The 25,902-nt window shown below is 49.5% G+C and overlaps 1 protein-coding gene across 4 annotated transcripts in view; it reads left to right on the top strand.

Moving 5' to 3' along the window:
* The window catches only part of DNMT3B (DNA methyltransferase 3 beta), a 47,357-nt gene that overhangs the window by 17,329 nt on the left and 4,126 nt on the right, over nucleotides 1–25,902 (top strand). For 3 of the 4 annotated variants that reach the window (XM_078848307.1, XM_078848305.1, XM_073308758.2), the window contains 14 exons: nucleotides 5,183–5,341; nucleotides 6,761–6,868; nucleotides 8,477–8,618; nucleotides 9,693–9,824; nucleotides 10,488–10,532; nucleotides 12,009–12,088; nucleotides 12,771–12,883; nucleotides 14,242–14,425; nucleotides 15,251–15,335; nucleotides 16,959–17,104; nucleotides 17,328–17,418; nucleotides 17,878–18,026; nucleotides 19,079–19,164; nucleotides 22,600–23,212. In XM_078848307.1, coding sequence (XP_078704433.1) covers nucleotides 5,183–5,341; nucleotides 6,761–6,868; nucleotides 8,477–8,618; nucleotides 9,693–9,824; nucleotides 10,488–10,532; nucleotides 12,009–12,088; nucleotides 12,771–12,883; nucleotides 14,242–14,425; nucleotides 15,251–15,335; nucleotides 16,959–17,104; nucleotides 17,328–17,418; nucleotides 17,878–18,026; nucleotides 19,079–19,164; nucleotides 22,600–22,837 — 1,758 coding nt within the window. In that variant the 3' untranslated portion in view covers nucleotides 22,838–23,212. Of the gene's footprint in view, nucleotides 1–5,182; nucleotides 5,342–6,760; nucleotides 6,869–8,476; nucleotides 8,619–9,692; nucleotides 9,825–10,487; nucleotides 10,533–12,008; nucleotides 12,089–12,770; nucleotides 12,884–14,241; nucleotides 14,426–15,250; nucleotides 15,336–16,958; nucleotides 17,105–17,327; nucleotides 17,419–17,877; nucleotides 18,027–19,078; nucleotides 19,165–22,599; nucleotides 23,213–25,902 lie in introns of those variants that run through there. The other variant, XM_078848306.1, reaches the window with a different exon arrangement.

Below are 25,902 nucleotides of genomic sequence, written 5' to 3'. Positions count from 1 at the left end.
CTGTGACGAAGTGGGGATTTTCCCTTGTTAAGTTGTATGTGAGTCTTACTGTTCTGCTTGAATACTGTATGTGCCTCAGTTTCCCTGTGTGCTGCACCAATACCTCAGTGGTGGGAATAGGGGGGTATGACTTTGGCTGAGACCTCTGGGGAAGGTGAGGCTGCTCCAGCTGCCTGCAGACAGGCTATGGCCAGTGCCCTTCGTAACCTGAGACTCAGGAGGGGGATGCAACCAGGTGATGACCAGGTGACTTTTTGCTTGGGAAGGGAGACAAAGAGAAGGAGGAGCAACAGGGGTGTCGGAGGTCGGGTCCCTGGAAGCTGGCAGTCTGCTTGGGGGGACTGGAAGAGGGGGAGTCCAGGGCTTCTGGCCCAGGACTCTCCAAGATGGACTTGGCTGAAAGTCACTGATTTCCGTGTCAGCAAGTTCTGTTCTACGCTGTGTTCCTGTCATCTAATAAACCTTCTGTTTTACTGGCTGGCTGAGAGTCACTGCTGACTGCGGAGTTGGGGTGCAGGATCCTCTGGCTTCCTCGGAAGCCCCGCCCGGGCGGACTCAGTGTGGGAAGCACATGATGTGGAAGGGGATGGTGAATGCTCCAAGGTCAGATCTAGGAAGGTGTAAGCTGTGTAAGCTTCTTGCCCTGGAGACAAGCTGCTCAGAGAGTGGAGGTGCCCCCAGAGTCCTGACTGGCTTCATATGAAGTAGTTCCAGAGCATCGCTCTCTGACAGCGTCCCAGTGCCGGGGCATGGTCAGAGGCTCGCTGGAATTGTGCAGTTGCATTTTGCTACATAATTAGGCACCTAAATGCACACCAAAGCTTAGCCTGAAGATGTGCACATGTGATGCTGCTGCCTCCCCCATCCTACCGGTTAGATTACTGAAGGAATAGGCGTTGGTTTGGATTTGGCTTGTTTGCTTTGTGTTCCGTGCAGGACCAGGATTTGGGGCCCCCATCAGGGTTATTCTTGGTTGTCCACCTCCTTAGTTTCTTTGCCTTTTTCCCCCTCAGACCTTTTCCTTTCTCTTGCCCATGGTCAGGAATGGGGTGGGAGGGCCTGTTGACCAGGCATCACTCTCCCTCCCGGTGATACCTCCTGTGTTAGAGAAGAGACAGGACTCACTGTAAAGGGTAGGAAAGGGATTCTTCAGTGTGCTGCTGGACAGGGGCAGATCTGGTGGTTCCCTCCAGCACCCTGACTGACAAAGAGACTGTGCTGTCCCCACGTGGCACGCCCTGCGTCCTGGCCTAGGCGAGCGACTATACTGCGGACTATACTGCCTAATCACTAGCCAGTAATTATGGGCCTTTCCTGACACAGAGCTGAGAGGGACGGATTGAGCCTGCTCGCTGGGTCTTTTCTCAGACCCAATCCATGCATGTAGGATGCAGTGTCCCCTACAAAGAGCTCTGAGTACCCTCAGCTCCAGTTGTCTGCAGTAAGGGCTAAGGATGCATCTCGCAGGATCAGGCTCTCAGAGGCACGTACACTTGTCCTGTCCTGTTGATGGTTAGATTGAAGCTCAACAATTCAGGACTGTTGGCAGACTGTTTCTTGAAATACTGCTCTAGCCATTGAATGGAAGGTGTTATTTTCACTTGTCACAGACGAGGCCTCGCTCCTGTCTTCTCCTCTCTGTCTGTCTTCACACGCTCTTTGGAGACCGTCAGTCATTAAACACCACGATGTAGTTTCTTTACACTGCTCTTCCTACCACCTTTCTAATTCACAAACCACAGCATTTGTTTCTCATTATCCCCCTGCTGAAGAGAGAAGAGATCTCTTCATCCAGAGACCCTTCTTGGTTCTAATTCCACTAGCCTGCCTGCCTTTCTCCTCAGTACTTCCTTCCACTGCCACCTTCTGCTCTAATGGGATAATTCACCCATTTAGTCCTCCCAAACCCATTCTGATCTGCTCATTAGGCCCATTCAGATCCACTCCGGGGGAATTAATGGGAGTTTAAGTGATCAGAGTGCTGGCCCAGCCATTGGTTCCCAGCACTCTGTCACACCATCAGCAGTCTCTATGTTGATGTCTATCTTTTCATCTCCTTCATGGATGAGAGTTGCACTGGCATGAAGTGGTACGATTCTGTTTGGAATGAACGCACCTCCCTGGAGTCTTTCTACTTTGGTTTTGGCAGCACTAGGGATGCGCTGCCTCAGCTCGTCATAACTGATGCAGGGTCTCTGAAGGTGAAGCCTGAGAGACCCAAACTGACGGGGTGGCTGTGCAGTAAGGCTTATGTGCAGTGGTGTGAAAACTTCGGAACTGTTAAACATTGTGCATTCTGCAACTGAGAGGCACTTTCTCTGTGTGTCTTCAGCAGGATGGTACTCATTGGTGGCTGAGTTATATGCCTGCTTATCTATCAAAGAAAGACCAAACTCATGTCCCAGTTGGGGCACAGAAGTAGCTGGCCTCTACAATCACCTGGCTCTGGATAATATTCTGAGGCTTTCGATCTGGCTCTTTCAGACTGAAGGGTTGAAGTGGTATTATAAGGAACCACTTGATCATTTGAAAGCAGTTAGTCAGGCTCACTCACTGGAAGAACATTCACAAAACATTTGGGTGACTTAAGATCTTGCTTCAGATTACTAGCAGCTTGGACAGCATCAGCTAATGTTGTTGCGCAGCATAGAACAATGGTCGACTTGCCTTGCCCATGCTGTGCATGGAATGAAATTACAGAGCCACAGTGTTTTGCTAATCTTGCCTGTGATTTGCTACTGGAATAGCTTGCAGTTTCTACATCTGAGGGAAGCAGGGCTTTATATCTTTGGAGCAGCTTGACAGGAGATGAGCCTTCTTGTTGTATTGTCTCCAACTAGGTGATAAAACACAGAGTTGTAAGGCGACTGTATTGTTGTAGTGTTACTAGATGGTTTTAATTTAAGATTCATTTTACTCAGGTAGGAAGAAAGGCAGGGCAAGTGATAAACTGCATCCTTAGCAATTAAGCCTTCCACAGATATTCTGTGCAACATGTCGTCCTCGCCACTTGAACTGGTGCCTCCCTTAGATTAGTTGCTCTCTGAAATGTTTCTGTTTTATGGAGTGTCTTGTCTTACTTGTATGTTTTTTTTCAAGCAAGCACGGCAGCAGGACCACTCGCGGAGAACGTGCTTGCTCTGGTGGCTATAGAAGCAGGTGAACATGATGCTCTCTGATCAGATTCAGAGTCTGTTTTCTTCCCTCGATTCAACACACCTCTGGCAAGTGCCATGGTTGACTTGTTTGTGTACTTCTGAAAGCAGCGTCTGTGAGAGAGCATTGGTGGCGCATCACCTAAACTAGAAAACTCACCGCGTAGCCGCTGATACAACTCCCCTCTCCTGCCACCATCAGTACTGGGGGCTTTGGACAGGGGTTTGCATTCTTTTGATTTTTCTTGACAAATAACACATTTTTCAAAGTTTGCGGGGAGTTTTTTTTCTCTTCAGTATAGGCGTTAAGGGGCTTGCATCCTCCATAGCTTCCCGTACTGCAACTCCCCGCAAAGGTAAAATTCCCAGTGTATATTGTGAGCATTCCCACCACCATTTTTCATTTTGTACAAGTATACTGACTTGTGCTAAATTAGATCTATACGTTAGTATCAAAATGGTCATTTTTGTTTAGTGAACTCGTTGAAGCCCAGAGTGAAACTGTGGATTGTCCTCTCTTGCACTAATACTGTGCATAAGTGCCACTGAATTAAAAAGTGAGTTTCTAGAAATTTCAAAGGCTAGTACAGCATGCATAGACAGTTGCACATTAAAACCTCGTACCAGGCAGACTAGGTGTGATGTATGTGCAAGAACTCACAAGTGGAGAAGCATTACATCAGGAATTCACATGTATCTATATCTACCCACTGTGCAGTACAAACTGTAGGGATGCAATCTATGGCTACTGGTGTGCAACCTTCAGTGTGAGACTGATCTGGTCAGCAAATTTCAATTGAAAATATAAAAAAAAAAACTATTCTAATGACTTGTGAAATACTTTGGCAAACTAAGAATATGCAACGTGAAAACAGTTCATGTGAGTATATTGCAAAATGTTGATATTTGTCATTTTTGCAACATGGTAATCAGCATACTCATTCCGGGGGCAGGGGGAACCTTGCACATGCAAAACCAATAAAAATCTTTTAATAGATTGTCGTCTGGTAGCCTTGGCCAAACAACACCGCCACACTGTGGCATTGAAATGAATGTAGACAGTAAAAAGTTGTAGTCATAAGCATGCTGCACGGTTCCTGGAACTATGCAAAAAATGACACTGGCCCAGCCTGGGTTTCCTTGTCCCACCTTGCCCACAAGCTTACAGCACCGCTTGCTGTCCCCATACCTCATCTAAACGCACACACAATAAGCTTTCAAATGATATATGGCGTGGATGACGAGGGCGGGTACATTGAACTCCAAAAATATAGCCCTTTTCGGAGAATTGCTGCATGCCCAATAACACAGCATAATTAGTACCTCTGCGGGGGAAAAGGGCCTCTGCTGGTGAAATGGGTGGAGCTCACTCACCTCGCCAGTTTCCACCAGCTGAGGATGCAGCCAACAGCGTGAAGGTGGTAAGCCTGTGTGTCTCGGCATCAGTGAAACCAGGAGCGCCTGAGACTGGCTTGTTTGAATGCAGAGAAAAGGCTGCTCTGAGTTTTTTTTTTTTTTTTTTTTGCATAGTGCAAGCCAGGACACAAGCAGGAGGGGGCATGCTCGTTGCGTGAGTGCAGGAGGAGGCATGCACTGTATGTTAGTGCCCAGGAGGCATAGCTGCGTGTGAAGTTGCCAACAGAAAAAGCTTTCCCTCATTCTTCTGAAAATCTTACAATACTTCCTATAGACAGTAGCTTAGAACCAAAATTCCCTGTTCCCTGGTGACTTAGGGCCTGAGCCTGGTCTCATTGACATCAAGGGCAGTTTTGTCATTCATCTGGGAGGGAGTAGGAGCTAGCTTTCAGGGCCCAATCCTGTAAATGCTTACACACATGAGTAGCTTGACTCATGTGCGTTGTGTAAAGGTGAGAGAGGTGCAAACAGAATGCTTTGTGTACACATTGCAGCTGGGCAATTTCACGATCACTCGAGGGCGCTTGTTTATTGGCTTCTCTGTGGGCTCCTCCTCCAATGTCTGGCTGGTGTTTTCTGCTGCTGATTTGCATTGCCCTGGTTTTTTTCAGGATGGGAAAGATTTTGGAATTGGGGAGCTCGTGTGGGGGAAGATCAAGGGCTTCTCCTGGTGGCCTGCAATCATCGTCTCCTACAGAGTCACATCCAAACGTCAGGCAATCTCCGGAATGCGCTGGGTGCAATGGTTTGGGGACGGGAAGTTCTCCGAGGTATGTTGAAAGCACAGGGGCTGCAGATGCTCACTGCCCCCCTCCAGCAGTCTTGCTCAGCCTGGGGTAGAGGTCAGGCTGGAGACTCTTGTCTTGCAGATTTCCTTGAAACTCAGGTTGCCGTGTTCTGTGTGACATTTCTCCCGTGCTGCTGCAGAGGCAGCCAGATGGCCAGTAGAGGGTGCCCAAGTCTCGTCGTTGTGATCCCCTCCAGGATCTTATTGCCTTGCCCCTGTTTGCAAAGCCTGGATTGGATTTCTTTGCATGGTTTCATTTTCAAAAACAAAGATTCTGATAAGAACAAAAAGAGAAAATAAGCCCATCTGCAGCAGAAGCGCCAGGAGTGCCCGGAGCAAACCTACAACAACAACGGGAGGGAGAGCTTGTGATTAAGGGACTAGATTTTAGTGTCCGACTTCTCAGGTTATTCAGATTAAAAAGTGGTTCTATGAAAAACACTCTGCCACAGGGGCTGGTTCTCCTTAGCCACACCTGAAAATGTCCAGGTGTAGCTCTCCCACCTCCGACCCATGCAGAATGGGCAGGGGAGTGAGCAGATGGCCATTTGCATCGGAAGTTGCCCATTCTGCACAGGCGAAATGGATGCCCCCAGGAATGTTGTGGGTGATGCTATGGAGGCTGGTTGAAAACGTGGGCTTCAGGGCTCTTTTAGCCTGGTGAGATCCTCTGAGAGCACCTTGGAGCCTAAAGCGTCAGCCATTTATTCCTATGTTCTTTACGCTCTCCCTTCCACTCACCCACTCTCCCCATCGCACGGATCCTCCCTCCAGCAGAGAGAGGCTGAATGAGTCTCCCTCCAGATGCCCATTAACAACTCTGCGCATGTTGGTGTTACTGGAGAGCAATGTGAGCCCTGCCTCCCACTCCCCAGGGACGACGCATGGTGGTTGAGATCACTAGGAGCTAGATGCTGGATCTGAGCAGAGCTTTCTTGGGGGAAACAAACCATGTCACGTAGGCATCTTGTGTGCCCGGATGTTTTGAGAGTAAACAACAAGCTGACTCCGTGTCTGGCTGTTCAAGCACCTTTTGCAAATGCTGCTAATTGCCTTTCTGTTTGTTACAGGTTTCTTCTTCTCTGCAGGACTAAATATTGTAAATATAGATGTGCTCTAGTGTGCCTAAGGCAAGGGACTGGAGCCAAAACACCTGTGCTCTATTCCTGGCTCTGCCATTAATTCACTTTTTAGCCTTGAGCAAGTCTCTCATTTTCCTTGGTGTGGGATGGGGGAGATAATGCAACTTAGTTTCATGGGGATGTTGCAAGACTTAATGTTTATAAAGTTCTTTGAGGTCCTTACATGGAAGGAGCTAGATAAGTGCCTGGTACTTATTATTATTTGTATTTTATTAATAATAATCATATCTGTTATTAAGTATTAATCACTCTCTTACTAGGTTTCAGCAGACAAGCTGGTGGGTCTGGTGGCTTTTAGGCAGCATTTCAACCACTCCACATTTAATAAGCTGGTCTCCTATCGACGAGCCGTACACCATGCCCTGGAGGTAACTGGAGAGCAGTGTTGGGCTTTGTTGCAAGATTGCTCACTCAGCGGGAATCTCTTGGCAATGCAGGGCGGCATAGCATTTCTCAGGGCTCCGGCCTGCATGGGGAGCACTGGGGACATAGGAAGGGAAGTTAGAACCTGCCATATCCCACCCATGCTGAGGCTGTAATTAGTGATCTGCTGCGTGAGGCGCACACTTTGTGTTGCCCAGAGTGACTGAGGCAGCTGGCGCAGGGGCGCAGCTGGTCTGCTCAACATTAATACTGAAGAAACTAAGGAGGGTGAAAGTGCATGGGCCAGGAAACGAGGCCCCTTCACCCCTAAAAACAGCCCTGCTGCCACCCTCCTCTGGGGAGAGCAGGTGATGGAGTCGGGACTCTTGGCTTCCATTCCCTGATCTGTTACTCTCTCACTGCATAAGCTTCGTCAAGACCCTTCCCCTCCGTGCACGGGGAGGTGAGGAGAGTTCCTGCTATCAAGGTGTTGGTTAAGATGTGGGGGGCGCGTTGAGATCCGGGGACGCTGCAAAGGGTCAGTGATTCTACCCAGCTGTTTGGGGTGGGCTCAGTGATGCTCACACCGCTCTCCTGGCACCATGCCGAGGTGCAGACTTGGGGCCGGACTCTGCTCACGTTTATGCTGCGGGGGATCGGAGTAACTGCTGGCTCCACCAGAGTCACGCTGGTCTTGCTGAGTCTGGCTCTGTGTCAGGATCTTTGCTTCTCCTGCAGCATCTCCCCAGTTGCTCAGGGGTGTTATCCAGGGAGCAGTTGCTCCCTGCTGATGATTGATGAGCAGCAGGTCTTGTTGTTGGCACTGGGGCTAAATGCCTCGTGACGCTAATATCTCGTACGTACAGTGGGACCCATTCCACTCCTGGTTACTCACTGCAAACCTGCAGGGACTCCACTGCCTTTGGAATTTGGGCCAGTGGCTCTGGGCTCATTCCTCCTGCTCCTGTCTGGGTTGGGGCTCGCAGACGTGGCTGGTTGCAGGCACGCTCTTCCCAGCTGACTGGGAGGGAAAGCCCCGGAGGAAGCAAGAGAGCCCTCCGGAGCTGGCACACCCACTGCTGGAATGTCTGGCAGCGTTGCCCTCAAGGAAAGGCCTGTTCGTCCCCCACCCCTGGGAGCAGCTGTTGCTGCAGGTGCTGATATGAATGAGCCCAGTGTGCACATATGTTTGGGGAGAGGGCTGGCACAGGAGGCTGCATCCAAGCAAGAAAAGTCAGGCCAGCCATGTCGCCTGGGTTCAGCATTTCAGCCAGAGGCTAGAAGACAGAGAGCCCCCATGATTCTCGCCCTCTCTCCTTGAGTGGTTTCAGAGTAGCAGCCGTGTTAGTCTGTATTTGCAAAAGGAAAAGGAGGACTTGTGGCACCTTAGAGACTAATCAATTTATTTGAGCGTAAGCTCCTAAGAATGAAGTGAGCTGTAGCTCACGAAAGCATATGCTCGAATAAATTGGTTAGTCTCTAAGGTGCCACTAGTACTCCTCTCCTTGAGTGGTTGTTTCCAAGTGAGACCGTCATTGGGATGCCACTGTGAGATGCTTTGACTTGTCATCCGGCTGTGCAGAACATGGTAACTTCTCCTCTCTCTCTGGCAGGTTGCAAGGAGCCGGGCAGGGAAGACGTTCCCAGGCACCACTGGGGAGTCTCTGGAAGAGCAGCTAAAGCCCATGATTGACTGGGCGTTCAGTGGCTTCAAGCCTATGGGATGCAAGGGACTGAAACCACCGAAAACTCCAGGTTTGCTGCTTTTGTGAGCCAGACAGCAGAGCTGGCCTGGTCGGGACTTGTCAATGCACCTGGCCATTTGAATTTGGTTAGCTGCTGCTGACCCCACAGTGTAACCTGCAGTGGGGAATTCATTTGCCTTGGCCAACCTCTTTCCTCCTGTCTGCATCATCATCTGCTGGTCAGGATCCCCTTGGGCCAGAGCTGTCTCTAGTGTAACTCTAGGGGTTGCAGTGGAGTTGTCCCAGGGATGCGTTTGGCCCTGGTTGGGCAGTAGCACAGTGGGTGCCAGTAGACAAAGGTGCCCAGCAGCAGCTTAGCAAAAGGCCAGAGGAAGGACACGAAGCACCTTTCCGTTGGCATAAAAATATTGCTCCAGGAACTAAACTGTTATTTGGTTGTGTTCACCCAGCAGGCAGGGCTTGGGCAGGCACGAGGGGCTCGGGGGACACAGCTTCCTCCTCTATGGAAATATTTTGATGCCCAGCAAAGGCAAAAAGTAAGAATGGCCCTTGAGACGCCTCTCCGAGAGTCATGGCTGGCTGGGAGGGCTCAGTGTGTGAGAAAGAGAGGGGGGTGAACCGTGCCAGGTGCAAAGAAATCTCCCAGCCCTCTCCCCAATCTCCCAATCATCTCCAGCACATGCAGCCCTTTCCCAGGTCTGGCATCGGGATTAACTCTCCTGGCGCACAGCGGGAATGTTGAGGGTCTCATCAGAAGCTCAGACTAAATCCCTGCGTGAAGGACGGGGTGTGGGTGCCGCGTTGCCAGACGCTGTGGGGAACATGGCATCGGGTTGAGCATGTCTTAGCGGAAGAGGCTTCCCACTGAAAGAACATGTAACATGATTCTAGTTCGGGAGCACTCTGGCCTTTGTTTGTCATGGTCCTCGCACTAGACCAGGATAAATTTGGCCACGGGAGTAGGGCACTTATCCTTGGAGTGGATGAGGGAGAAAGAAAGGAGAGAGAGAGAGAGAGAGAAATTCAACACCTTTCTTGGAAGTTCTCAAGACTGTAATGAGCCAGGGTAGTGGGTCAGGACCGAACAGAGTCTGGGAAGCCTGAGGCTGCTCTCCTTTCACAGAGAATGGAGTGGCTCCCCTCAAGAACGGCATTGAAGAGGTCTGTGCCCCTGAACACTGCCCCCCAGCCAAGCGACTAAAGACTAACTTCTGCAACAACAGCAAGGAGCGGGTGGAGGAGGACCAGAGCAGAGGTAATGCGGGAGATGGGGGGGCGTGGCACCAAGGGTGGGTGTCACAATTCAGCAAAAACTTAGGCATAGAAAGCACCAAAGAGAAACCCCTCTGGGACGGTGATAGGCTGTGACTCCCTCCCAGGCAGCACTGAACGAATGACGGTTTTTTGGTGTAACACCAGAAATGTGGGAGCTGGAGTATTTGTCTAGCTGTGTCAGTACCGTATCCACACCTCTGCACACCCACATAACCTGTATACGCCCCCGCTACACACAGCCCTTATCTGCACATACCCTAATCTGCACATAGACACGTGTAGCATGACAGCCGAATCTAGGCACGGCCATTCACGCACTTCCTCATTTTGCCTGCTAATATACGGATACAGAACGTTTTCTGCCAAAATGTATTTAACTGTATTGTCCCCCACGTTCATTTGGGACTGTCTGGACTGTTTCAGAGCAGTGAACCACTGGAGTAAAGCTCCTAAAAGGACACACAGTCTGTATAAGATAAGTACATAATATGTGAATATATACTCCTTCGTGTGAATATGCAATATTGCTATAGTGGTTTAAATTAAGGAACTCGAGTGCTATTAAATAGGCTATATGTAAAGTTTGCTACATAAAATCGTTTAAGGACTGAGCACATTTTCCTTTTGTTTTTTATTTGTAAAGAGCAAATGGTTTCTGAAGTCACAAACAACAACAGGAGCCTTGAAGGTAATTAGTTTCCTTTTTCTCTCCGTCAAAAGTCAGTGGCTAAGTCAGGTGCTTGGATACGGTCTCAGATGAAAGATAATTTGTCTTCCCTGTTTAATTCCACCGTGTGGAATTATTGGGAAGTTCTCCAGATTGCTGGAGAGGTGACCATCCTTCCCTCAGGCTGAAATGCAGGAGGGCCAGTCACTACGCAAACTTCATTTACAGCCCTGACCCTGCAAACAGTTACCCATGTGTTTAACTTCAGACGCTGGGAGCAGTGCCTTGGAGTTCGCTGAGGCTGCTGTCAATGTACAAAGTGAAGCATGTGTGTATCCTTGCAGGACTGGGTCCTGACTCCTCTCAGGAGAGTCTACGGGGTAGATAGACCTTTCGCTGGCCCTCTGTACTTACAGGGGTAAATTTCAGTCTAAGAGATCAGTCTGCTGGTTAAAAGTTAAGGGTCAAATGCAAGTTGGTCAGAAATTGGTTTGTTCTTGGAATTCCGCTATACCTAAACATGTTGACAAAATGAGATGGGGCGAAGGGCCGTATAATGGTCGACGGAAAATGGAGACAATGAGGCGGGGGCTGGAATATAATTATTCCAGTATTCAGTGGGATGCAGCAAAGGGGAGAAGTAGCCTATCTTTATGGACCGTATCGGGGGGTTGCCGTGTTAGTCTGTATCCTCAAAAACAACAAGGAGTCCGGTGGCAAAGTGGTTTTTTATCCACAAAAGCTTATGCCCAAATAAATCTGTTAGTCTTTAAGGTACCACCGGACTCCTTGTTGTTTTTGTGGACAGTGTTTCCTTACAAACTAGGCAAAACTGAAACTCCGGAAGGGACAGGAGTGTAGTGAGACAAGGCCCAGTCGGGAATGGTGGTAGCAATTTAAGGACGGCTGGGTTCTAGTCTGCTCTGCCACTGACTCAGAACTGACTTTCACTCTCTGTGCCTCTTTGCAAAGTACTAATGATCATACCTATGTCACAGAGGTGGTGGTTGGCTCTTAAGATGCTTCATTCTGCAGACTAGCAGGTAGGGCCCTGTGGACTCCTGGTGGGTGCTGTGGTGAGAGCCACGGAGGGGGCAGTGATAAACAAAGGGCTGTGTGTGGCAAAGAGGCTGCTGCCTGCCACTCGATTCTCAGGGGTCCCTTTTCACTGATTACAGCAACGAAGGCGAAAGCAAACTGGGAGCGGAGCTGCCTGGGACATCTGGCTCCCATTGTGGGTGCTGAGCACCTGAATCGGGGCCCTTTGTCTCTCTTTGCTGCGGCTCTCTGTCGTTAACGCGGGGAATAATCATCCTTCTTTTCTGCCCTCCTGTGTCTCTCGTCTGCCTAGATTGAGCTCTTCGGGGCGAGAGCTGTCTCTCACTGTGCGTCCGTGCAGCGCCTGGCACTGTGGCGTCCCGCTCTCGTTCTGGGCCTCTAGGTGCTACTGGGATCAATAACACTATTTTTAAAGGGTGTGTTCATTGTATTAAACAGACAGTTGTTTATCGTGCGGGAGAAAAAACCCAGCCACATTCCACCCGCTGTTTGAGGGGGGCCTTTGCCAGACTTGCAGGGTAAGTCACTAGTGAGGGTGGGTGGGGGGGCCGGGGGAGAAGGCTGGGTCAGGTCACTGTCGGTGTGTAGTGACTCTGGCTACTGCAGCCTGCGAGGCTTTGAGAGCAGCTGCCGAGCGGTGTGGGGTGAGAACCAGCTGGTGTGGGAAGCCCCAGGGCCTACGGGAGCTCTGCTGACCTTTCTGTGTCGGGGTTATACTTCGCTCTGCCAGAGGGATGCTGGAGGGGCCACGCTGTGACTGTGCGCCAAGGCTGGGGAGGGTGCCAGTCACCCCTCCCGGGATAGGGCAGGGGAAGGTGGAGCCAGGGTGCCACACCCTTGTCCTGCCCATCAGAGGGGAGAGCATGCGGCACCCTTCTAACACCAGATCCAAAGCCCATGGAAGTCAGTGAGACTCATTCCATTGGCTCCCCTGGGAATTGGATCCAGCCCCTATGGGAACGTGCGGATGCAGAGTCTGCTGCCCTGTGCATCCAGGAGCTCTGGGAGACTCCCACGGGACACCGGAGAGGTAAAGCTCCTTGCTGCCTCTCAGCATGAGCCAGAGCCTTCTTGGAGCCTCAGGGGTTTTGGCGTGCGCCATGTGCCCCCTCCGTTCTCTCCATCTTGCCTGGTGCTGTTTGGGGCTGTCTCTGCAGCAGACCCTGGGATTCTAACTCTCTGTTGGGTGCTTCTCGCTAGGATCGGTTCCTGGAGCTCTTCTACATGTACGACGAGGACGGGTACCAGTCTTATTGCACCGTCTGCTGCGAAGGCAAGGAGCTGCTGCTGTGTAGCAATGCCAGCTGCTGCAGGTAGGCACCCCACCCTGGCACCCGCCACTGGTGGTTCTCCTTCTCCAGCAGATCCTGGGCTAAGTTCCCTCTCAGCTGCGCAGCTGTGCCCCAGCCTGTTAAGCACTGCACAGGTGCTCAGGGCTGTGGTGGGGAGAGATGCCTCTCCCCTAGCCCTGGACCTGCTGCGGCCAGGGGAAGAGGCACCTCTCCCACCTCAGCCCAGGTGCTGCTGCAGGGATAGACAGCTGGGGGGAGCTCTCTCTCCCTGCTGAAGCCCTGGGGCAGCCTGCACCCCAAACCCCTCATCCCTGGCCCCACCCCAGAGCCAGCATCCCCAGCCAGAGCCCTCACCCTCCTGCACCCGAGCCCTTTGCCACAGCCCTGAGCCCCCTCCCAGATGCTGAATCTCTTGGCCCCACCCCTGCCACATGAATTTTGTTATGTGCACCAAGGTGGAGGTGACGTGTCACACATCACCTCCGTCTTGGTGTGAATAACAAAATTCATTCCGCACGTGTGGGAAAAATTAGAGGGAACACTGAATTCCTGGGGCAGACGCTGCGGGGGGAGGGGGCTCAGCACTGCTAGAAAATCTGGGCAGTTGGGTTTCAGTACCTAGGTTGAGGAGCCATGGGATAAGCAGTCTGATCTGAAAATGTTGGCCTCCAACCTTTACGCATCCCATAGGTGTGGACTAGGACAGGCTGATCAGTGCAGTAATGGGGGCTGAGATTTTCAGAGGAGACTGGAGGGAGTTGAAATTCAATAGGACCTGGCTGGCTGGCTGCTTTGAAAACTCCAGCCAGAGAAAGGGAGAAGCCACTTCAGACATAGTTCAGAAGACACTATTTTAAGTCTCTGTAATACTTTCCCAGTGGCTCCTGACTCGCCTTCCCCAGATTGTAACCCAAAAGTGTACAGCCTTTCTCTTTACGCACTGTTGTCTCAGTGAGTTCCGCTGATCAGACCTGGCTTGTGGACAGCAATTCCCAGGTGAAAGCACTATTCCCTGGGCCTGATTGTGGTGTGCTGTGCTCAGCAGACCGGCCTGCCTCATACCTGAGCGGGTCTGTGAACGTAGCCCTTAAAGAGAATAGCATGTGCCTTGCCCCGGATGCAGGGGCGCGAATACCCTGGCTGAACACATAGCTGGCGTCATCAGCTCTAAACACCTAGAGACACATGCATTCCACAGGGATGCCAGAGAAGTTCTGGGGACCTACTGTCTCCCTGAAAGGTGGGAGAGATGAGAGAATTGGGCTCCATGATAATGTCCTGTCCTGGGGAGATTTACAAGCATAATCTTGGAGGTGGAAGGTGGCTCAGTGGAGGAGCCTTTGGAACTCGGAGTTACCGTGTTCTCCTGGTTTGCGCAGGTGCTTTTGTGTCGAATGCTTGGAGGTCCTGGTAGGGCAAGGTACCTCAGCAAAGGCAAAAGAGCAAGAGCCCTGGAGCTGTTACATGTGTCAACCACAGAAGTGCTATGGGGTGTTACAGCGCCGGCCGGACTGGAACGTACGGCTGCAAGACTTCTTCACCAGCGACAAAGGACAGGAATATGTAAGGAAATCGACCTGGGGCAGGAGTGCAACAGATCTCATGTGGGGATGGGCAAGAGATACTGAAGGACACTAGCGATGGGAAAGGACATGATGCTGTGTAGGACATGGGAGTGGGGATTTGCACAGAACCCAGAGTCGTCTGGACTGGGGCAGCCTCAGGCCATACAGCAGGAGGGCAAGCAGCAGAGAGGAAATGTTAGCTACACATATGGACGTGAAGGTGGAGGGGCAAATCCTCAGCTGCTTTTAGTTAGCCAGTGCACTTCAGTGGCGCCATCACAGCTTTCCTGAGCTGAGGATGTGCCGCGGGGAGAGCAGCAGAATGGCCGAAGGACAGCTGAAGAGGGAGGAGGAATTGAGGCAACAGGGAATGTTTGATCTCTCTGGTTCTTGTATGGCATGCGTCACTGTGGTCTCTGAGTGCTTGAATCCTTTGTGCTGCCTATAAAAGGGAGGTTAGCATCTTCCTGAGGGGTCCTGCTGACTCTTATCTGGGATTATGGGAATCTGCTGGATTCTTAAAACCACTCCTCAAAATCCTCACTTTTCTGTTAGCATTTGACCCAGTCGTGGTGCCCTTTGTGTTCCTGACTTGTGTTTTTCTGCTCACACGTCTCCCAAGGGTTCTGGGCTTACAGATCCTTTCACCCCCAGCAGAAGCTCTCCTGAAGAGATGCCAGCTGAGAGCCACGTAATGACAGGGCTTGGGCCTGCCTCGTGAGGCACTGAGATGTTACCCAGAGCAGGGGAGTCCTGCTGCAATAGGAGCATGAGCCGGGCTGAAGGTGCTGCCTACTTCATTTCTCTCTCTGTTTAATTGCAGGATGCGCCTAAAATCTACCCGGCAGTCCCTGCAACAGAGAGGAGGCCAATTAGAGTGCTGTCCCTATTTGATGGCATAGCAACGGGTGAGGAGCCAAGAGAGCTTATTTATGAATGACTAACAGTATTAAATTTTGCTGATTATTTATGAATGACTAACAGTATTAAATCTTGCTGATTCACACTGCTCTCGCGCCTGCCATCCGGGGAGCTCCAAGCCCCTCACAAACGTGAATGAACTCAGCCTCATGGCACCCCAGGGTGCTAGGTCATTGTCATCATGCCCATTAAGCAGATAGGCAAACTGAGGCACAGAGTGAAGAAGTGACTTGGCCAAGTTCACACAGAATGAGCCTGAGGCAGAGCCAGGATTCTGAGTCTAGTGCTTTACCCACAAAACCACCCCTTAAAACTAAATGCGGAGGATGAAGAGTCCAGAATCTGAGTAGCTGCTCTTTCTGCTCGACAGAGGGAAGTTGTGGTGGGAGAGGGCAGGCACGTGAGACACAATTGCTGTTGTCCCTTCCATTCACCAGCGGAGCCTGAGCACAGACCCAGCTTGCTTTTTAACTGATATGGAGAATGTGAGAGCAAATCAAGCCAGAGGTTGATGCCAACATCGTGTCCCAGGTAGAGCTGGCTGGGAAACGAGAATTCCAGTTTGCAAAAAAAAATCAGAGGTTTTGAAATGTCGTCTTAATTTTGCCTTGGAGTGAGAGAGACTGACCCACCCCCGAACAGCCAAGAGCCTGGCAGGTAAAGAACCCGCCTTGGGCCAGGGAGATGAGGTGCAAATCCCTTCTCTGAATCAGACCGAGCAGGGACTTGAACTTTGGTTTCCTGCATCCCAGCTGAGTCCCTAATCACTGGACTGTTTGGGTGGGGGAGGTTGTCCGTCTTTCTTTCAACACATCTGGGGCAAATTGCGTTCTGCTGTATGTAAGACGCAATTCCACTGACGTCAGTCGAGTTGTATTTGTTTTTACACTAGGGCAGGATTTGACCCTATAATTGAGCTTCAAGGTGAAGAACCATCAGCTTGTTGAAATGCACCCAATTTGGCCATAAGACCATGTCCTGCTCACTAAGTGCACCCAGGGCAGTGTGTCCTCGCACACATTGTGTCCTCTGCCAAACCTAGGATGAATTCGGCAGTTACACGCTATATAAGTTCTACCGAAGTCCTGGACTGGATGTGGGTGGGGAATGGATTCTATATAGTGAGCTTGACAAGACATAAATGTTGAAAGCTGGAACAGTTGGGCTTTATAAAGCAAGGGCCTGATTCGCTGAGGTGCTGAGCAGCCTCCTTGCCCACTCTGTTCAGGGAGAGGCGAGGGAGCTCTGAGGGCTTCCCTGTAAGATGGAGCCCCCAGTGGGGAAATGTCTCAGGGCAGGTGGCTTGACTACTGAAGATCCAGTTCTGCACACACCTCCCTCACCCTGGAGAGAATGAATGGGTGCTCCTGGGAGAAGTCCAATGTGTTCGTTGAAGGTATCTCTCTATGGAGCTGATCTTCAAGGTTGCCGGGGGAGCTCAGAGGACCAGATTCTGCCACCCGTACTGACATAGAGAAGATCCTTCGTTTGCACTTGCTCATGAAGCACCAGGGTGGCACAGAGTGTGTGTTATGGGCCGATGGAGGAGGATGGGGGACTGATGAGAACCACCTGACCAGAACTCAAGCTGGGTGTCTTTTCCCCAACAGGTTACCTGGTTCTGAAGGACCTAGGCATTAAAGTGGAGAAATACATTGCCTCTGAGATTTGTGAAGATTCCATTGCTGTGGGAACTGTCCGGCATGAAGGGAACATCACATATGTGCATGATGTCAGGAACATAACCAAGAGAAACGTGAGCATAACCAAGAGAAATGTGTTCTACGGAGGGGCTGGCAAACACACTTGCCACGCCCAGGGGGATTTACTTTGTTTTATTTACTACTGAAAAGGAGAAGTGTGAGCTGAGTGTGCAGACCTGTGATACAATTGTTGTCGTGCCCCCAGTGGCACATACTTTAATGGGAAAGGGCTGTTACCTGGTGTTCACTGACACTGAATCTGATTGTCTCTCCTAGATTGAGGAATGGGGTCCTTTTGACTTGGTGATTGGTGGAAGTCCCTGTAACGATCTCTCTATTGTGAATCCTGCCAGAAAGGGTCTGTATGGTAAGACTGTTTGTTTCTGGAGGGAGGTGGTGGGTAATGGGGAATGGAACATTTCACCTCTAGCCCACTGGTTCATATCCAGCCGGGGTTGGTGCTGGCTCCAAGATTCTACCATCTGCTCTGGTGACTGTTTGGTGGTTTCTGGGAAATTACTTGGTGTCTCATTCCAGTTCCTGGTGGACAGGAGTCCAAAACTGCCACCATAAATGGTGTTAATATGTTTCCCAGTTGGCACCTGCTGCAGGGAGGTCCAGGACTGAATGGACCCTGGAGACTGAGCTTGTCTTACCTCTGGAAGGGGTCCCACTACTAGATCAGGGTGGAGACGCATTTGCAGCGCTGTGTGAGGGAAGCTCTTGTTGTTCCTGCCTGTGCCATCGCTCTTCCGGGAGACGGGAGTCTCTCTCTTCTTTCTGGGCTGGGGTAAGCCCTCACAATCTTATACGTTCCCTATTACAGAGGGAACTGGGAGGCTGTTCTTCGAGTTCTATCATCTCCTCAATTACGCACGTCCCAAGGCAGGGGAAGAGCGACCCTTCTTCTGGATGTTTGAGAATGTCGTGGCCATGAGAGTCAATGATAAAAGGGACATTTCTCGATTTTTGGAGGTAGGAGTCACTGCAGACCATTCCCTGCGTTCCTGCTCTGCAGACAAGGGCCTAGAACGGGCAGGCTCTTGCATCCTGGGATGAAGCTGGGTTGTAAGAATATGTATGGGCGGTGGTTGTATAGGGACCTGAGGTTAAAAAGCTCAAACAAAACAATTGGGGAGGAAGGATGTTCTAGAGGATGATGAACAGAGCTGGAAATTGGAGGATATAGGTTTTATTTCTGGCTCTGCTTCAGATTTCCTCTCTGACCTTGGGCAAATGGCTTCCCCTCTCTGTACCTCAGTTTTCTCATCTGTAAAATGGGATTAATAGTTCTTAGCAGCCTGGCAGGAGGATTGTGAGCTGCCGTTGATTAGTGTAAAGTGCTTTGATATTTCCAGTTGGAAGGTTTTAGGGAAGTGCAAAGCATTAACTCTCACAACAACAAAGACGGTGCTACAGAGAAGGCTGCAACTTCTGTGGCATCATTTGCAGCCCGTCTATTGCGTCTTGTAAGAGTCTCTGCCTAGGAGGATAATTCTGTCCCTGACCCAAAGTAATGAACAGTGAGACACTGGAATTTGATCAACATGTGTCATTGTTATTCATTTGTATTGCATTGGCGCCTAGGATTCCTGATTCTGGATCAGGACCCCAATGCGCTGGGCCCTGTACGCACGCAGAACAGACAGACATTTATGCTGGCTCCCTCTGAGAGGATCTACTGAGTTTTTAAAATTGTATGTAGCAGAGAATGCACTTCCCATGCTGGGCATTGGCTTCAGGGAGCTGGAGGATGCTGCTCCAGCCCTGGCCACTGGCACACAGGACTTCAGGGAGCTGGAGGATGCCGCGGCAGCGCTTGGAAATTTAAGGTCCTAGACAGACGGCCTTTTAAGCCCTTGTTCACTGGTTACCTGAGGAGCAGGGCAGTTCGCCAGCCATCTCTGTGCAGTGAGTTGATTTGGAACGCTGCTGGAGGTGGCTGCAGTTAGTGCTGGGTGGTGCGGTTTATGCTGGTCACAGCTGCTTCTCTTTAATCTTTTCCCTTTTTCTCTCTTGGAATGCAGTGCAACCCTGTTATGATCGATGCCATCAAGGTATCAGCTGCACACAGAGCGCGCTATTTCTGGGGCAATCTGCCTGGGATGAACAGGTAACTCTTCTGTTTGTGAAGCTCTCCCGGTTCTTTTCTCCTCGGCACCACGTGCAGCTCCTGGGAGCCAAAGAGACTCACTATCCTGCCACCCCACAGCCCTTTGCAGAGCTCTGTTATCTTCGTCGTAACAATGGTTCTGTTTCTGCATTGCACTTACCGTTAGCAATTATGTGAATCTGGAAAAATTGTAGAGTTTGGGCCTGATCCAAAGCCTATTGAAGTCAATGGGACCCTTCCCTGGATAGCAGGGCGCACCGGCTCAGGCCCTTCGTGCAGTTTGCTGGAGCTGTACTAGGAATTTCAAACTCGTTATCCTCCATCCTAATGGGTTGCTCCAGCAAACTCTAGTACAGCTGACAGGACAGTGGGTAATCTGAATTCCCCTCTGCCGCCACACAGGGCACTTGGTTTCCCTTGCTTAGTGCTGTGAGATTGGGATACGGTCAGCACTCTGGGTTTGATACGTTTAACAGACATTGTGATAAATGTACCCAGTTCTCTTAAGCAAAACACTACCCTGTTTCCACCAGGTGGAGACCTTGCTTCTACAGATACCAGTTCAGTGTTTGTAAACCCACATGCACAATTGCCTTTTTAGAAGGACACTGACACTCCAGTTCCCTATGGACCAAAACCCACCACTGTGAGTGGCACTGACTGGCCTTCCCCCTGCTGACAGCCTCAGCATAAGGGAACAAGGGTTTGGAAGGACCGTAGAGCTCAAACTAAACTCTCCGTCCCAGAGATGGTCCATCCAGGGCCGTAGTAAGGCCCATTTGCAGGGCAACATGGGGAAAGCTGGCATTGTTGCAGTCTGTTCATCCTCAGAAAGCTACAGGACAGAGGCTCCACCCTCCCTGAGCCTTCTGTCCAGCCCCTTTCACCATCACCAAATTCACAGGAAAAAGTTATAATACAATTACATTGCAATTAAATAAAATGATGCTAATCGTGACCTTGTTAACCAGAGATTCCTAGCAACGGCAGGTGGAATTTTCACACATCAAAATACTCAGTAAGAAAATACCGACGAAAATAAACCAATGGAATCCCTCATGGATTTCTGAACTTTATATGCTTGATTGCACTTTAATTGCCAATACTTTTAGGAGTTATAAATAGTTAAAGCTGCACCTGATGGAAATAGGCATTTGGAAAGTGAAAGGGCAGTTGCTTGGCTTCTGTTACATCTGCATTTTGAAAACTGTAGTTGCACTTTAACGTGTTTGTAACTGAGCATAGAAATTAAAGCATGAGGTCTTAGTGGTGTCCCACGGAGGTGGGTTTGGGGTCAAATTTTCAAGTGACTGAATCCCATTTTCCAAATTGATGGGCACTTAGGAGTCAAGTCCCATTGACTTTTAATGAGACGTGGGATCCTAAGGGGCTTTTGAAAATGGGACTTAGGCACTCTTGAAAATGTTACCCATGAAAACCTATTGAGAGCATTGCAGAAAATGAGTTACCAGCCACATGTCCCAATTTAGAACCTGTGCCTCTGAACAACAGCTGATTAAATGAGGCTGACTGTACTAGCTGTTGTTGCTACTTGACCTGCTTCTATTAATTTAAAATGGTCAGGTATCCACAACAGTTGTAACAGGATAAAACCCTACAATTGTCGCAGTGTAGTTGTAGCCATGTTGGTCGCAGGGTACTAGAAAAACAAGGTGGGTGATGTAATACCTTTCATTGGACGAGCTTGTCTCTCTCCTCAACAGACGTTGGTTCAATAAAAGATAAAGATATTACCTGCCTCACCGTGTCTCTCTCATCACTTCTGCTATAATTTTTAAAAAATGTTTCCTTCAGACTGTTGAGAGAGAGAGAGAGAGACTGTCAATGACTCACCATAATTGTATTATTATGGATCATTCCCTGACCCTTTAATCATTTCTGATCACATCATGATGTGTCTGATGGATAGGGGCAGCCACTGTAAATTGCATAACTATTGTACATTACCTGAAACAAGTGAACTCTGCAGGGAGACAGCACTAGCAGCCTGTAAAGGGGTGTGGTTGGTTTTGTAATATGGCTGACCCCAGCCAATGAAGTTGAACAAGGGCATGTACAATGTCGTTATAATGTGGTTGAAGAGGCAGGTATGGTCTGGAGAGGGAGAGAGGCACTGTTCCTCTCTGGAAAGCTTAGTATGAGAGAGATTCACAGACGACCTAGGATCTGTGTATTCAGACAGCTGGCAGCACATTGCAGGAAGGGAAGGGATAACAGCTCAATTCTGTAAGCTGTAGCTCCATTCTGCTTTACAGGTAAGGAAGCCACAGCACTTCGGAAAGGGATAGAGTGGGGGAGTGGGCAACACAAGTGACATCTGTGTCTGGTACATCCCAAGGATTCGCTGTGTGTAGTGGAAGATTCTAAAGTCCCAAAGGACAGGAGCAGTGAAAGCAGCCTTTCGGCTGGGTTCCTGCGTGGTCCTATATTTGAAGGAAACAGCTTATTTGTTCTCTTGGAAGAAGCACTCAGTTGTTACCCTCCTTTAAAGAACGCTGCGGTTCAAAGTGAATTGATATCTGAGCCCAGAGCTCCGTACTTTGGGGATGTGATTAGGAGATATTTGTAAATAGATTATATGCTCTTGCACCATCTAATAAATAGGCATGTTCATTAAAGCCTCTTAAGTAGTCAAGAAATGTGAATCAGCGTTTGAGCATCAGTGGGCTTTACCACTGGAACACTCATTTTTCTGTTTATATTTCTCAAGCTGGTGGAGGTTTGGTTTCCATCCCTCATTGACATTGTAGGAAAAAGGAGTCTCACGACCTCTCTCCTCACCTGTGCCTGCCATTTTAAGGTGGGAAATGAAATGATACAACAAGCCAGGGATACAGTTGCTAGGTATGGCACAAAAAGAATGTGCACAAATCCTAGTAATCGGTTGCCAGACTTGTTGTGCAGGTTATTCCCCTTCACAAGTAGATCTCTAACGGTCACACTGTCTTTGAAAGAATCCAAGAAAAACTCCACTGATCTCTTGGTGTGTTGTTTTTTTTTTTGTAACGTCATAAATATTTCCCACTTCTTACAACTATAATTAAAGAACAAAACCAGAAGCCCCGGCCAGCCATTAATGTCATGCTTCCCCCATGACCTTGCTTGGTTCTTCTCTCTTTTGGGAGGTTTCTGGAGTCTGTTGCCTCTTTTGCGTAAAGCTTGCTTATGCTGAGCAGGGCTGTGTGGGGCTTTCACAAAGGGTGTTCATGTGTATGAAATGATAATGGTGAGGCTTTATTTTCACCCACTTGACTTGCAGTCTGGGATTACATTTGATTTTCACCTTTTCTTTAAATGATGCCGCATTCCCTGCTACAGCAGAGGACGCAATGAATTTTGCACAAAAGAAAAGCTTGATGAAGGACTAGAGAACAGAGTTAATTGTAGAGTGTAATGAGCTTTGCCTGTTCTCAGGCCTCTGGTAGCTTCCAGGACTGATAGAGTTGAGCTTCAGGACTGCCTGGAGTACAGTAGGATAGCAAAGGTAAGACTTGCTGTTCAACCCTTTCCCTTTTCTTCCTTGGGGCAGTCTGGTATTTCTCAGCTTGCCACGAATAGCACTTACTCGGGACGCAGGCACCTCCTGGGGCTCCGTCGCATAATACTGCATGCTATAATAAGGGATGTCCTTTCTGGTGGACGCTCTAGTTGATTTACTCTCAAGGATTCTCTGCTTTCTCCTGGACTTGTGGATATTCTCTCTCATTTCAACCCTAATGAGGGATTTCTCTGTGGTTCCAACCTCTCTCTCCCTCCCTCCCCCACACCTCCCTTACCTTCCCCTCTGTTCTGCTCTGTGGATCTGGTGAGACAGATGATGCTGGGCTTCTGTCTTGTTCATAGGGGCTTTCTGTTGAGGTATTGTCCACACAAAAATGAGAATGTACAAATGAGGCCCAAAGCTGAGTGTTTGGCTGTAACTGTGGGGACTTAATGCCATATGGCACAGTCCTGATTAATGGGCACAAACCCTGGCCTGCTACTTTTCCTTGTTCCCAACATGCCAACGCTATTCCTACAGGAGCCACAAATTGCTGCTCTCCCTCTGGATCTCTCTATAGATATTTTTAATTCTTGAGAGCTATGGATTTCACTGCTCAGGTAAAAGTAGCTCCATCTATTTCCATATACTTTTTTTTACAAATACCCTCTTCTGCGAGTGCAACCACTTCTCTTCAGAGGTGACTTACCGGTGGTTGCAGAATCCGTTGCTGGCATCTGATGCATATTGGTGCAAATACTAAAAATGCTGGCATGCAAAATCCCTGCTCCCTCCTTTTATCATTCCCTGCGTAGATCAGCCCTGGTCTCAGGACGAGATCTTTGCAGGATAGCCCACAGAACATTCATCTGATCCCTAAGACTAAGCCCAGAAGTTCACGTCAACTCTTGTTGTTTTGTTCTTCAGCTGAGGAAAGTGCAAACCATAACGACTAAATCCAACTCCCTCAGGCAGGGGAGAAGCATGCAGCTCCCAGTGCTCATGAATGGGAAAGAAGACAATTTGTGGTGCACTGAGTTAGAAAGGTGAGCGTCACTACCAAGGGGTGACTCAGAGAGAGGTGGAGGGATGGGAGAGGAAAAAAAAGGTGGGGATTAGGTAGAACCACACGCCTAGGGCATGTCTATAGGGAGAGTCAGTGCACGGCAGGCTGGGGTGTAAATCCACAGCGCTTCAGCCTGCCGTGCACTGACTGGCCATGTGGGTCTTTTTAGTGTGAACAAAAAGTACCGTGGAGCGCACTGACCTACTGCTATTCAGATCAAAGGGTCTATGGAACTTTTAGTGCACAGTAGCAGGGTCCGTCTGGCCAAGCCCTTAAAGATCTGTAGGAGGCGCTGCATGCATCTGCCAGCTCTTTCCATGGGAGTCTGTGATGGAGTTCACTGGCTCTTCAGGGTGAGACTCCAAGAGGGTGAGGCTGTACTCTAGAAGCCCCCTGCCTTAAACTGGTTCCTGGAAAGGAAATACTTCTACAGCATACACTGGAGAAATGTGTGCAGTAGGCATAGGAGGTGGCCTTTTCTAACCTGGCAGTTCCTTAGCAAGAAGCAGAATCTGTTGACCCTCCTTGGAAGGGGCCTAGGAGTTTACACTGCAGGCTTTCTGGCTTGTCACTAAGGGCGATGGCCCAGGGAGCCAACAAGGGGGACTTCTCAATGGTTTGTGGACTCTGTAGGCTTCCCTCTTGCTGTTGCTTGCTGCAGTTTAATGACTGAAAGAGCCCCCAGTCCTGATCCCTGGGCAGAGAGGTCTTGGGTGTGTCGTCTGGTTCTTTTATTTCCCCTTCCCTGGTTATGTTTTAAATAAAGCTGGCACCCCAGGAAAGGGGAATTTGTTAATCAGAGCATCCAGGGTCTCTTCAGCCAGAACAGCTGGGCTCTGCTGTGGGGGTTCTCTCAGCGGAATTAGTCCAGGCATGTGATGGTGGAACGCGCTTTGTTCTTTAGTTCAGGGGGATTCCAAAGTTCAGTTCTTGTGGAAACTGGTTTCCACGTTGCGCAGTGATTCTCCAGTGCCCGACACATCTGTCTGAGCTCTTCAGGCAAGTGATTGGACACATTCACTTGCCTCGTGTTTCAGTGGACAGCAGTAATAATAAATAATAATACTAGAGATCGCCATTCAGATAAATACATTACTGCACTTCAGTCAAGTGCAGCACGGTCACTGCATTTCACCTGACTGTCGGCACATCGGCTTTTCCGTATGACAAGAGCCTGTTGCTGGGCTTCAGAGAAGAGAGATTATCTCTGCCTTTCAGTAATACAAGAGAACCAAGATCATAGATGAATGGAAGGAAAAGTACTCCAACAGTAGCGTGGGTCACTAGATTTCAGCACCTGAATGGAAGCTGAAAAAACCCATAAACCTGAGTTAGGTTTGTGAAAACCATGAGTATGGAAGTGTGTGATAGCCATGTGGAAACATAAAAGCCATACCAGAATCATGAGACTAGACAAGCTTTTACAGATGGGGGCAGAAGTGATTTTTCAGGATACAGATCTCTACAGGAAAGAAAAAATATGTAGCATATATGGAACACTGTCCTAAATGTGAAGTAAATACCCTAATACTCCCATTGGCGTCAGTGAGAGCAGGGTCAGGGTCTTGGGACCAGATTTGTAAAACGGAGGAGGGGGCTTCTTTAATGTGAGCGTAACATGTACCTAAAATGGAACTGTGGGCACAAATCAGAGAGATGCTTGAGGACTCTCACCTATACTTCCAGTGCAGAGACAGTAGGCAGAGACTGTGCCCACAGAGTGGGGGTCTGGGCCTCATCCCTGTGGAAATGTGCCCCTTAGTGAGACAACATAGTGACCAGCACATGAGACATCTGTGTAGAAATAATGCCGTGATGCTATGCAAGGGCACTCCACACCAACTGTGTGTCATACAGGGTAGGGGGGTGCTGTCTCCAGGACAACACAGAAGTGGGCATAGGTGAGAGCATGGACTACATGTGTGCTACTGCAAAGAGCCACAGGCCAAAACTCCTCCAGTCCAGGAGCTGTACAGTTGCTCACCGTCTGTGGGTGAGGGAATCCCTCCGCTGGAACACCCAGAGAACTCATGCACAAAGCCCAGTGCCTTGGGCGATGCACAGGGTCAGGGTTCTGGCCCTCAGGAATAACCCAGTGACTACAAGGACAAGACATCATCAAAGTGTAACGGCTGTTCTAAAAGCTTCTCCTCTCTTCCTTCCCCCTGCA

This window comes from Lepidochelys kempii, chromosome 13, assembly GCF_965140285.1.
Source record: "Lepidochelys kempii isolate rLepKem1 chromosome 13, rLepKem1.hap1, whole genome shotgun sequence".
Lineage (NCBI taxonomy): Eukaryota > Metazoa > Chordata > Testudines > Cheloniidae > Lepidochelys > Lepidochelys kempii.
The sequence above is the reverse complement of the archived record's forward strand: the minus strand, read 5'-3'. Positions and strand labels throughout refer to the sequence as shown.